This window comes from Nerophis ophidion, linkage group LG17 (assembly GCF_033978795.1).
Source record: "Nerophis ophidion isolate RoL-2023_Sa linkage group LG17, RoL_Noph_v1.0, whole genome shotgun sequence".
NCBI lineage: Eukaryota > Metazoa > Chordata > Actinopteri > Syngnathiformes > Syngnathidae > Nerophis > Nerophis ophidion.
Window position 1 is genome coordinate 37,097,707 of NC_084627.1, and position 13,985 is coordinate 37,111,691.

General features: G+C 39.0%; 1 protein-coding gene across 1 annotated transcript in view; it reads left to right on the forward strand.

Annotated features, from left to right (window-relative positions):
- Positions 1-13,266, forward strand: part of slc27a6 (solute carrier family 27 member 6) — an 84,145-nt gene extending 70,879 nt beyond the window's left edge. Inside the window, exons 8-10 of the mRNA XM_061876883.1 lie at positions 3,759-3,856; positions 6,208-6,338; positions 12,420-13,266. Coding sequence (XP_061732867.1) covers positions 3,759-3,856; positions 6,208-6,338; positions 12,420-12,596 — 406 coding nt within the window. The 3' untranslated portion in view covers positions 12,597-13,266. The remainder of the gene's footprint in view (positions 1-3,758; positions 3,857-6,207; positions 6,339-12,419) is intronic.
- Positions 13,267-13,985: the final 719 nt, after the last annotated feature.

Sequence of the window (13,985 nt, forward strand, 5' to 3'; positions counted from 1 at the left end):
TGCCAAGCAGGGAGGCAATGGGTCCCATTTTTATAGTGTTTGGTATGGCCTGGGATTTGAACTCCCGACCTTCTAGTCTCAGGGTGGACACTTTAACCCCACGGCCACTGAGCAGGTACTTGGTAAAAAAAAGTTTAATATGACATGTAAGTGTAGTGCTAACGATAACCAGAGGTGGGTAGTACCGCGCTACATTTACTCCGTTACATCTACTTGAGTAACTTTTGGGATAAATTGTACTTCTAAGAGTAGTTTTTATGCAACATACTTTTACTTTTACTTGAGTATATTTATAGAGAAGGAACGCTACGTTTACTCCGCTCAATTTATCTGCAATCAGGTCGCTACTCGCTACTTTTTTTTTTACCGATCTCTTAATGCACGCTTTGTTTGTTTTGATTTTGTCAGACACACATTCAAAGTAGGAACTACGCATGCTTGCGTTTCACCAATCACATGCAGTCACTGGTGACGTTGGACCAATCAAACAGAGCCAGGTGGTCACGTGACCGTCACACGCAGAGCCCGACATGTTGAAAAACTTATTGGGGTGTTACCATTTAGTGGTCAACTGTACGGAATATGTACTGTACTGTGCAATCTACTAATAAAAGTTTCAATCAATCAACCAATCAATCAAAAGTGTAAAGGAAAAAATACACTTTTTATTTCAACCGTACTTCCCGTCAAAAGCCTAAAGACTGATCGCACAATTCCTGTCTTCACAATAAAAGTGCCGGTCCATCGCGCCTGCGCTAACAAAATAAGAATCTCCAAAAGCCAGCGCAAACAAACTAGCAAGCTACGGAGTTTGCCGCCAATGTATTTCTTGTAAAGTGTATAAAAACGATTATGGAAGCTGGACAAATAAGATGCCAAAAATCAACGACTTTCATGTGGTATTAGACAGGAAGGAGGAACTTTTATTCTCCTCCATTTGAAAACCGGGACGTTATCAGCACTACTGTCTGATTCCAATCAATACAAGTCATCAGAATCAGGTAATACACCAACTTATATTCTTGTCTTCATTAAAGATAGGAATCTATATGTTAAACATGCATGTATATTCATTAAAACACCTTTAACATGTCAACAAAAACCGCAAAATAAATAAATATAAATTATATACTGTATATATAAAGGTATGTATATATATATATATATATATATATATGTATATATATATATTGCACCTGGGGATAGGTTGATTGGCAACACTAAATTGGCCCTAGTGTGTGAATGTGAGTGTGAATGTTGTCTGTCTATCTGTGTTGGCCCTGCGATGAGATGGCGACTTGTCCAGGGTGTACCCTGCCTTCCGCCCGATTGTAGCTGAGATAGGCGCCAGCGCCCCCCGCGACCCCGAAAGGGAATAAGCGGTAGCAAATGGATGGATGGATGGATATATATATATATATATATGTGTGTGTGTGTGTGTGTGTATATATATGATATGTGTGTATGTATATGTATATATGAGGTGGATCACCTCGACTTGGTCATTTATTAAGTAATTGATAAACGTTGAAAAACTTATTGGGGTGTTACCATTTAGTGGTCAATTGTACGGAATATGTACTATACTGCAATCTACTAATACAAGTTTCAATCAATCAATGCCTACTGAGCCTATGGTGCTGTTAAGTTATTGTGGCTCAATTTGCCTTGATTTTTATTTTATTTTAATGTATTATTATTTAATATATAATATTTTTTAGTTGCTTAAGAGATATTCCTGGCTCTGAATTTGCTCGGTGCTATTTTTATGTTTTTGTGCATTATTTGTTGCTGGAATCATTAAACGAACAGGTTACTCATCAGTTACTCAGTACTTGAGTAGTTTTTTCACAACATACTTTTTACTTTTACTCAAGTAAATATTTGGGTGACTACTCATTACTTTTACTTGAGTAATAAATCTCTAAAGTAACAGTACTCTTACTTGAGTACAATTTATGGCTACTCTACCCACCTCTGACGATAACGCAAATGTATTTGCTGGGGATTTTTGTATCGATACTGTGAGGAACTCGCATGGCTGTTGTTGAGGAGAAAAACGGTAACAAAAGTATCGATCCAATCACGCCAGTATCGATCTGATACCAACACCCACCTTGGTATGGATATTATCGATATTTAGGTCAAGGCACTGTCAAGGCAGATTTCTTCCCCCCTACAAAAACCTTCCCCCCCATTTACTTCCGGGGTCATGATACAGACAATTAATACATTAATACAGACAATTTGTTAACGCTATATTCTAAAAATATAACGCTATATTATAAAAAATACAGACATTGTGTTAACGCTATATTATAAAAAATACAAATTAAAATTAAAAAAACAAACACAAACTATGGGATGACGCATTTACTTCCGGAGTCACGTTTCAAGTTTAAAAGTTTATTCACAATACCATATAACAATTACAATAGTGGTGAATATCATCACTTAAAGATGTTGGTACGTGAAAGGGTCCCCCAAATAAGCTACAAAAAGCTTTTAACAGGTGGTCCAGCGGACAGTATATATATGGAAAGATGAAACATGGTAGCAAGCACAAAAACAAAAACAAAACAACAACAACGCTATATAATAAACACAATAGTACTAAAGCAAGCATACACATACATACGTACATTCATTCAACCATGCAAAACCCAACAGTAGTCTACCCCACATGAGTCATTAAAGATATGTGGTTAATAGGTAAGTTTTCAGTTTCTTTTTGAAGTTGGAGAATGGATACAGCATCTTGAGGCTCTCATTAAGCTGGTTCCAAATCTTTGGTCCCCTGCATACGACACTGTGAGCGGTACAAGCCAGTAAACGATGTTTACCTGTTATCAGATCTAAGTTACGAGTGTTGTGGGCATGCTGGGGATGGTAGATAGGAACTCTTACGTCATCCCATAGCTTGTGTTTGTAAATTGTTTTTTAATATTTTTTTTATTTTTTTACAATATAGCGTTAACAAAATGTCTGTATTTTTATAATATAGCGTTATATTTTTATAATATAGCGTTAACAAAACGTCTGTATTAATCATGACCTCAGAAGTAAATGGGGGGAAAGGTTTTTGTAAGGGGGAAGAAATTTGGCCTGACAGCACCCACCCCGAACAAGTGTCATCGTTAATTACTGTTCTTTATTAAATGAGTAAAGTTGAATATCTTGGAAGAAAGAAGAAAATAATTCACTTTATTTAAAAAAAGTGTATACAACAACTGAAACTCCATCCATAAACATTATGCATCATTGCAACTATTTTAATATATTTACTGTGTATATATTTAAACAGTGCATGTTGTGTACAAAGTGTATTCATAATATGTTGTGTAACGGAAATTTCATATTTCTATGAAGCTCAAGAGCAGGGCCTGATGTTTCCTGGTTTGACTACGTCTTGTATTTGAGATTGTTTATAGGTTAGGCGAAATAAAAGCTCAACTTCATCCTAAAGCCTTTCTCGGTCTGTAAAATTGTCAATTTATGAATGTAAAACTGTTTACTTTGTTGACCACTGACCAAAGAAATAACCAACTAAACTAAAATTATCAGACCATTGGACAATATACGTAGTGCATTATACAGTTGGCCGCTATAGACAAGGTTTATAACCCTACTTTTTTCTGTGGGGTACATTTTTTTGGCCGCTGTCGACTAGTTTGACTGTATTTCATCACCTTTTCAGTTATTGAATGCCTTTTTCTGTTTATTGAAATAGTTTTTTGTTGTGTTTTTTTTTTATTCAGGTGGAAAGGTGAAAATGTAGCAACAACAGAGGTGGCAGAGACTCTGGGTTTACTGGACTTTGTTCAGGAAGTCAATGTGTATGGAGTGGCAGTACCAGGTACAGTTCCAATCATAAGTTAATATTCACTCATCACTCTATTTCTGAAAATATAATTTACATCTGACATGAAACCAATCTAAAAATGTGTGTAAGTATCAGTCGTCATTTGTTTATCACAGTTAATTGGTGCTGACAAATTTCCGGAAAGTAGGATAATTATTCATATAAAATATTATCTGTGATAGACCATACCCCGTGTGAGGTATGGTCTCTCGCTGGCTTGAGGGCTGGCTGTCCCCTGCTTGTCCCGTGCCTTGTCCTCTGCCGGGCACGTCTGTCTGCGGCCTGCTGCTGGCTCTTCTGGGCGGCACGGTGGGTTGGGCTCTGGGGTTCTTGTCGTTGGCCGGCCTGTCTGGGTGGGGCCGGTAGTCCTTGGTCTCCTGGATGCCACACCTGCTGTTTGTGGGTTGGGCTCTCTGGGTGGCTGGGGCCGTACTCTGGCTCCCACACACTGGGAGTCAATATATATACATATAATATATAATGTAAAAAAATTGTTAATGACCTTCTAAATATGTTTTTTTAATCATCAAATCCCTCTAAACTTGAAAATTACACTCAGTTCATCCAAAATAGTATCCTTGGGTGTGTTCTACTGTAGATTACAGTTCTCACTGCAAGCCCAAATGATCCTCCAAGTGTCATTACTATGGCCGTCACCCGACCACTACAACATGACCACTAGGTCTGGGCAATCAGAATCAGAAGTACTTTATTAATCCTTGAGAGGAAATTAAGATTGTAAGCACAATCCCACTCAAGATCAGACAAACATTACAGAGAGACAGAACAAGATCGCTATGCCAATTTCCGACGCCCCTTTCAAAAATGGTGAGAAAAAGGTAAAAACTGGGGGGAGTAAAAAAAAAAAATTCCGTCCAAGCTTGGGCCCCTGCAGAGGTCCAGACTGAGCCCAAGAAAAGAAAAGTCATAGCCATAGCATAGACTGCAATATGATGGGAGTCACACATAAGAGATACGTGTAGACTGCAATATGACTTACGTAAACAACACCAACTTTTTATATGTTCCATTGAAAATATATAACATTACACACGGCGCACAAAAATCTATCATTTTTTTGATTGTGGTAAGCCATGAAGACGCACCGCTTGATGGATTGTACTGTGCTTCAACATACGAGTATTATTATGGTGTGTGTGTATAAAGTAAGACATATTATCTGGCATTTTGTTTCACAATATTATGCAAAAGCAACTTTTCTTACCTTCTGGTACCTACTGATCTGTATTTGGGATCTACATAAGTCCTGAAAAATTGCGCACGTCCACCTTTAGAGTCCGTGCCGACAACGTAGTCGATAAGCTTCTTCTTTTTCTCTATTCTTGTTATGGGACATTCATCTTGCGCTGTTGCCATGTCTTATAAAGAGTAGTGTAAAGTTCTTACTTATATCTGTCAGTAAACTCACCATGAAAGCGCTAAAACGTACCGGTGTAGTGAGTTTGCATTATTCACCCAAGGAACTTAAGTTATTACAGACGTCCGGTCGCACGGTTTTTCACGGGACACATTTCCGGCAGATGAGGAGTTGCTACTCCGTTATTGATTTAAGTAAAGTCTGAATGTCATTAAAACAGTTAGCTCCATCTTTTGACGCTCCTTCCACTCCCGTCCTTGCACGCTACACCGCTACAACAAATATGACGGGGAGAAGACGCTGCCGAAGGTGAGCCACGTAAATAAGACCACCCACAAAATGGCGCATTCAGAAGCGACTGTCAGAAAGCGGCTTGAAGACGATCTGTAAAACATCATCTATGCAACATTTTGACGAAAGAACCACCATTACATGTTTTGTAGACCATAAGGAAGTGTTTTCAATTTAGAAAAAAATAATAATAATATGACTCCTTTAATGCGCCTTATAATCTGGTGCACCTTATATATGAAAAAAGATAGAAAAATAGACCATTCATCAGCAGTGCGCCCTATGATCCGGGAAATAAGGTACATTGTATAGCTTTGTCAAAAGAAAACACAACTAGCAATGTTGGATTGGTTTTCTGTTTATTTGCAAACCCAGAAGGGATTATTTTTCCTGTCCTGTTCTGCAGCTGAGTCCCGTAATCCATCAGAATTGTATGCCTTGTATTGCCGGAGTAGATTTGCCCTTTCTCTTACTGCTCATTCATCTGGAGGTTTAATGGGGCATCAAAAACCCAATCAAATAACAATAACAATAACGATGAGTAGTTATTTGCTAAATAGGACACAGATTGAGCGAAACGGGACAGACATCACAAGATTGTTTGAGGATTATTAAAACATTTACGCCTGAGAGCGATAATGAGAACACTAAACCTTGTTTTTGTTTTGTTTAACAGGACATGAAGGAAGAGCAGGAATGGCTGCCATGATTTTAAGACCAGACCTCACTTTTGATGGGAACAAACTTTTTAAGCACGTGGTGATGGATTTACCCACTTACGCTCAACCCCTTTTTATAAGACTTCAGGTAAGAATCAGAGAAAGCAAAATATGCGTTCTTTATTGGCTTTTATAACAAATCATTTTCAATTTGCTGTTTGTCTTTCAAATTTACAGACCCTCCATATAATTTTTGCAAATTTTTTTTTTTTTTTTTTTTTTTTTTGCCAATTCTCTCAAATAATGCCAATTAAATAAATAATTGGCTGGAAAATGATAATCAATAAATGTTTACTTAAATGTCCCTTAATCAGAAATGTCTCAAAGGGCTGCACAATCCTCTACAGCATCCTCGGCTCTGATCCCACATTCAAATATTAAATGCAATCAATCACATTTTGTCCGAAGTCAATCCCAGTTAGATTGAAGTTTTTTATCTTTTATAAGTGTAACTTAGATCAATCTACTTTAAGTTTTTAATACAATCCAATATATTACACTTTTGTCTTTTTTTTAAGCGCTCAAGCTCAGCTTTGTTGTTTTTGCTGTTATTTATTATTTACATAAATATATTGCGTAAATAAATTATTTAATCTTATCAGCACTTTCCCTGTCCGTGCTTTTAAAATGGACACAAGTTAAGGAAAAAGCTGGCGAATTAGTTGCGAGACTTTTTGTGTTAAAGTTTTTACAACATTATATTGTTAATGGAAAAACAGTACAAGTTTTTATTTTGGCAACTTAGCTGCCATTTTTTCTACCGTAAAAGCAAATGTACCATCTTTCCATTTACAGTAATACAGTGTTAAAAACAACAACTACCGATTTTACAGTCAAAAACTGGCAGCTCAGTCAACAGAATTTTAATGCTAAAAACAGTTGTAGTTTTTTATTAATATACAGCAGTGGTTCTCAATCTTTTTTCAGTGATGTACCCCCTGTGAACATTTTTTTTTTATTCAAGTACCCCCTAATCAGAGCAAAGCATTTTTGGTTGAAAAAAGAGATAAAGAAGTAAAATACAGCACTATGTCATCAGTTTCTGATTCATTAAACTGTATAACAGTGCAAAATATTGCTCATTTGTAGTGGTCTTTCTTGAACTATTTGGAAAAAAAGACATAAAAATAACTAAAAACTTGTTGAAATATAAACAAGTGATTCAATTATAAATAAAGATTTCTACATATGATATATCATCAACTTAAAGTGCCCTCTTTGGGGATTGTAATAGAGATCCATCTGAATTCATGAACTTAATTCTAAACATTTCTTCAAAAAAAAAGAAATCTTTAACATCAATATTTATGGAACATGTCCACAAAAAGTCTAGCTGTCAACACTGAATATTGCATTGTTGTATTTCTTTTTCACAGTTTATGAACTTACATTCATATTTTGTTGAAGTATTATTCAATAAATATATTTATAAAGGATTTTTGAATTGTTGCTATTTTTCGAATATTTAAAAAAAAATCTCACGTACCCCGAGGGGTACGCGGACCCCCATTTGAGAACCACTGATATACAGTAATATGCTTTAAAGAACACCGTAAAATTGATTGTAATTTGTATTAATATAATGGGAAGTTTGCTGTTAAGTATTTTTATTTAGACAAAAAACTGTTTGAAAGTATGATAATACACTGTAATAATTGTTGCAATATTGGATACTGTTAAAGTTTTAAAGGTATGCAATTTCAAGCAGTACATATATTTTTTCTGTTGAAATGAAAAAAATCTATTACATTTAGTGAGAAACTATTACATACTTTATTGACACAAATCAAATACAGGTGTTTGCAGGCCAGATGAAATTATGTCGTGGGCCAGATCTGCCCCCCGGGCCTTGAGTTTGACACCAGTGCTCTAAGCAAAGACCCAGAAACATTTAGCGCTCCACGGTTCCTAAATGTTCTCAACGAAAGCGGAGTGTTAAACGAGCGCTATAGGTGACTCTCAACAGTTCGTAAGCGTGTTGGAACATAAACAAAAGATTATGCTCGACAAAAACTTTTCAACTATAAAATATGTCTGCAAATTGTGAACAATAAGAGCAGGCGGCGGACAATAAAGAAATGTTTGTTTTTGTAATACCTATACTATAATTTGATAATTGGTTTAGAAAATCAATTCATATTGAGGATGTTTTGTTTGATGTATGCATTTTTAGGGTTAAATTCACAAAGAACACCTAAAACATTGATAAGGAGTGTGAATGTTATCTGTGTTGGGCCTGCGAGGAGGTGGCGACTTGTCCAGGGTGTACCCCGCCTACCGTCCGAATGCAGCTGGGCTACCCCCGCAATACCGATATCTGTTATAAGGACTTCAAGTTTTGTCTCATCAGACTACATCATTTTGGAACACATTAAATACAAACCCCGTTCCATATGAGTTAGGAAATTGTGTTAGATGTAAATATAAACGGAATACAATGATTTGCAAATCCTTTTCAACCCATATTCAGTTGAATGCACTACAAATACAAGATATTTGATGTTCAAACTCATAAACTTTAATTTTTTTTTGCAAATAATAAATAACATATAATTTCATGGCTGAAACACGGGCCAAAGTAGTTGGGAAAGGGCATGTTCACCACTGTGTTACATCACCTTTTCTTTTAACAACACTCAATAAACGTTTGGGAACTGAGGAAACTAATTGTTGAAGCTTTGAAAGTGGAATTATTTCCCATTCTTGTTTTATGTAGTGCTTCAGTCGTTCAACAGTCCGGGGTCTCGCTGTCGTATTTTACGCTTCATAATGCGCCACACATATCCGATGGGAGACAGGTCTGGTCTGCAGGCGAGCCAGGAAAGTACCCACACTCTTTTTACACGAAGCCACGCTATTGTAACAATTGCTGAATGTGGCTTGGCATTGTCTTGCTGAAATAAGCAGGGGCATCCATGAAAAAGACGGTGCTCAGATGGCAGCATATGTTGTTCCAAAACCTGTATATACCTTTCTGATGTGTAAGTTACCCATGCCTTGGGCAATAATACACCCCCCTACCATCACAGATGCTGGCTTTTGAACTTTGCGTCGATGACAGTCTTAATGGTACTTTTCCCCTTTGGTCCAGATGACACGATGTTGAATATTTCCAAAAACAATTTGAAATGTGGACTCGTCAGACCACAGAACACTTTTCCACTTTGCGTCAGTCCATCTTAGATGATCTCGGGCCCAGAGAAGCCGGCGGCGTTTCTGGATGTTGTTGATAAATGGCTTTCACTTTGCATAGTAGAGCTTTAACTTGCGCTTACAGATGTGGCGACGAACTGTATTTTGTGATAGTGGTTTTCTGAAGTGTTCCTGAGCTCATGTGGTGATATCCTTTAGAGATTGATGTCGGTTTTTGATACAGTGCCATCTGAGGGATCGGAGGTCACGGTCATTCAATGTTGGTTTCCGGCCATGCCGCTTACGTGGAGTGATTTCTCCAGATTTTCTGAACCTTTTGATGATATTATGGACCGTAGATGTTAAAATCCCTAAATTTCTTGCAATTGCACTTTGAGAAACGTTGTTCTTAAACTGTTTGACTATTTGCTGACTCAGTTGTGGACAAAGCGGTGTAACTCGCCCCATCCTTTCTTGTGAAAGACTGCGCATTTTTTGGGAAGCTGTTTTTATACCCAATCATGGCACCCACCTGTTCCCAATTATCCTGCACACCTGTGGGATGTTCCAAATAAGTGTTTTAAGAGCATTCCTCAACTTTATCAGTATGTATTGCCACCTTTCCCAACTTCTTTGTCACGTGTTGCTGGCATGAAATTCTAAAGTTAATGATTATTTGCAAAAAAGAAAATGTCAGTTTGGACATCAAATATGTTGTCTTTGTAGCGTATTCAACTGAATATGGGTTGAAAATGATTTGCAAGTCATTGTATTCCGTTTATATTTACATCTAACACAATTTCCCAACTCATATCGAAACAGGGTGTGTACTTGTACTTCAACAAAATATATATACATCAAGCTACGATTCCAAGCAGCCATGTTCACAACTAAATGGCAGCCAGTGGAGAAGGGAATAGTGACAGGGTGCACCATCTCTCCCATCTTGTTTGTCATGGGAATGAACCTGATCATCTCTGCAGCGATCATAATGTCAAGAGGACCAAAGACAGCAGCAGGAAGTCAACAACCAGCAATCAGGGCATTCATGGATGATCTTACCGTGATAACACCAACTCACGTGCAGGCGAGATGGGTCCTGGCGGAACTGGATCGGATGGCTACTTGGGCGAAGATGATCTTTAAGCCCAAGAAATCAAGGTTTCTGGTGATCCAAAAGGGAAAAACAACGGGAAAGTTCAAGCTGCTTGTTCAGGGGGAAGCAATCCCAAACATCCAAGGGAACCCTATTAAATGCCTTGGAAAGTGGTATGATGATTCCCTGACGGATAAAAACACCATCTCCAGCACCGAAAATCAAGTTGAAGAATGGTTGGAAAGGATTGACAAGTCTGGTCTGCCTGGGAAATACAAGTGCTGGATCTACCAGCATGGCCTACTCCAAAGACTTATGTGGCTTCTCACCGTTTACGAAGTGGCGATAACAACTGTTGAAGGGTTGGAGAGGAAGTTCAACAAGCACCTTCGGAAATGGTTGGGAATACCCCCGAGCTTTACATCTATGGGGCTCTACATAAGGTCAGGTCAGCTCCAGCTCCACCTGTCTTCAGTTCTGGAGGAGTTTAAAGTCGCAAAATGCAGACTTACCCTGACGTATAGGGACTCCCAAGAATGGCTGATCAGGGAAGCTGGAATAACAACAAGATCTGGCAGGAAGTGGGCCGCTAGCACTGCTATATTACCCAGGCAGAATCATCTCTCAGGACCAAAGATACCATCGGAAGCCTCTGCACTGGAAGACAGGGTCTAGGAACATCACATTTCCAGCAGTGGTCCAAGTCCACTCCCAGGGAAAAGAGGACCTTGATTCAGGATGAAGTTCGAAACCTTGAAGAAGGAAGAAGAGCTAAAGGCATAGCTCACAACCCAAGGTGCCTGGACAAGGTGGAACCTTCCCAAGAGGAACGTGACATGGAGTGAATTGTGGAGGCTGGAGCCGTTTCGTATCTCATTTCTGCTTCGAGCAGTATTCGACACCCTGCCGACCCCAGTCAACTTGCATAGGTGGGGAATGAGGGAGGACCCGCTGTGCAAGTTGTGTGGCGGTAAAGGAACTATGGCGCACATTCTGTCTGGGTGCAAAACAGCATTGACCCAGGGAAGATACTGGTGGCGCCATGACAGGGTGTTGGCAATGCTCGCAGACATCTTGGAGCAAGAGAGGAGAAAGAAACACCCAGCCAAAACAAAGCCATTGCTGAGCACCATCACCTTCGTGAAAGAGGGTCATAGACCAGTTGTCCAAGGCCAAGCCAACCAAAACCTCCTGCAGTTGGCCCAGGGATGGGAGATGGAGGTTGACCTGGGGCGGAAGCTCCTCTTCCCAGAGGCGGTACAGTCCACTCTGAGACCAGACATAGTTATGTGGTCTCCAGAGGGAAAGAAAATCATCCTGGTGGAACTTACTGTCCCGTGGGAGGAGGGATGTCAGGAAGCGGCAGAGAGGAAGAGAACAAAGTACCAACAACTTGTCCAGGCCTGCCGGGACAAGGGGTGGACAGCATGGCTGATGACAGTGGAAGTTGGTTGTCGAGGATTCCCTGCGCAATCTGTGTGGAATATGATGACAAAGGTCGGATTGAGAGGTCACTTGAGAAAAACAGCCGTTCGTAGGCTGGGAGAAGCGGCGGAGAGAGCCTCCTGTTGGCTCTGGCATAAAAGAGAGGACAATAGCTTGTAAGCCTGGATGAGAGGAGCAGTGATCTGGCCAATCACTGCTGACCCACCAACCGGAGAGTGTTGTGGTTAAGGGTCGAAACACTCTGTGAACGTTGGGGACCACCTGATGACCTCTTATCCAGGCCAAAGTTTTATCCATTAGAAATGGATTATATTAGCATCTTTCGATGTATTTGCAAACTGTATTCAACAAAATACCACTGTATTTTGGCAATGTTTTCTTTTCCAGCAGGAAGTGAAGAACGAATAAAAGTACACAAAACCTGTTCTATACTTTTGAAACGATACACTGTACATTGTCAACACGCTGACAGCATTTTGTTCTTTGTCTCCTCAGGTCGTCATGGAAACGACGAGCACTTTAAAGCAGCAGAAGTTTCAACTGGTTGAGAGCGGCTTTAACCCCTCAGCTATAGCAGATCCTCTTTACGTGTTGGACTATCAGCAGAACAGCTACGTACCTTTGACGGACGGAATATACCAGAGTATAGTCTGTGGAGAACGCAAGCTATAACACTTTTCCAAGGAGCGTATGTTGACACACATGCAAGCACGTAAAATGACGAATTAGATCGTCTTGACGAGGGGTGTCCTGATCCAATACGATATCGGCAAAAATAGGATTTGCTGAAATAAATTCACTAAAGGTCAACATTCACTATAGGCTACTAGGAGCTATACAGCAGCTAAGCACACACTAGCACGCAAGCTAGACATATGTAATAAGTGTCCTTATTTGTATAATATTGCAGTCTAAAATATGAAGTCAATATTAAGTATCAAATACTTCGAGCTGCATAGTAATGACACATTCAAGGTCTCAAAGGCATTAGAAAGTATCCAGTAACAAACGTGTCCGCATCATTCAACTTATTATGTCATAAGCTTAACTCAATTAATTATTGTGGCCACTTGGTGTCGATTGAAAGGCAGCATAAGTCAATTCTGGAGGGTTAATAATAAAGGTATGTACGATTTGTGCTGATATCGTATCGGATCAATATCGACCAATACTCAAAGCTCCAATATCTGTACGATATCGTTGGCGAAACAGCTCTAAAAGGGACACCCCGAGTTTTGACGTAGTTACTTCACGTTTTACGAACGACTCACACACTTTGTTAAAAGCTACACACTAACCGTTTTCACAGTTTGTCTGTCAATAAAATACATGTACACAACTACTTTATTGTGTCGAGTGTAACTTTCATTAAAAAATGGTACCGTAAATTCAATATTTATAAGGGTTTTTTTTAAAGGCCTACTGAAATGAGATGTTCTTATTTAAACGGGGATAGCAGGTCCATTCTATGTGTCATACTTGATCATTTCGCGATATTGCCATATTTTTGTTGAAAGTATTTAGTAGAGAACATCGACGATAAAGTTTGCAACTTTTGGTCGCTAATAAAAAAGCCTTGCCTGTACCGGAAGTATCAGACGATGTGCGCGTGACGTCACAGGTTGTGGAGCTCCTCACGTCCTCACATTGTTTACAATCATGGCCACCAGCAGGGAGAGCGATTCGGACCGAGAAAGCGACTATTTCCCCATTAATTTGAGCGAGGATGACAGATTTCTGGATGAGGAAAGTGAGAGTGAAGGACTAGAAAAAAAAAAGAAAAAAAACTAGACGGCAGAGCGATTCAGATGTTATTAGACAAATTTACTAGGATAATTCTGTAAAATTCCTTATCTGCTTATTGTGTTACTAGTGTTTTAGTGAGATTATATGGTCGTACCTCTACAACCTGAAAGTTGTCGGGTTTGGCCACGGGTAATAATAATAATAATAATGGATTAGATTTATATCGCGCTTTTCTATTGTTAGATACTCAAAGTGCTCACAGAGAAGTGGGAACCCATCATTCATTCATACCTGGTGGTGGTAAGCTACATCTGT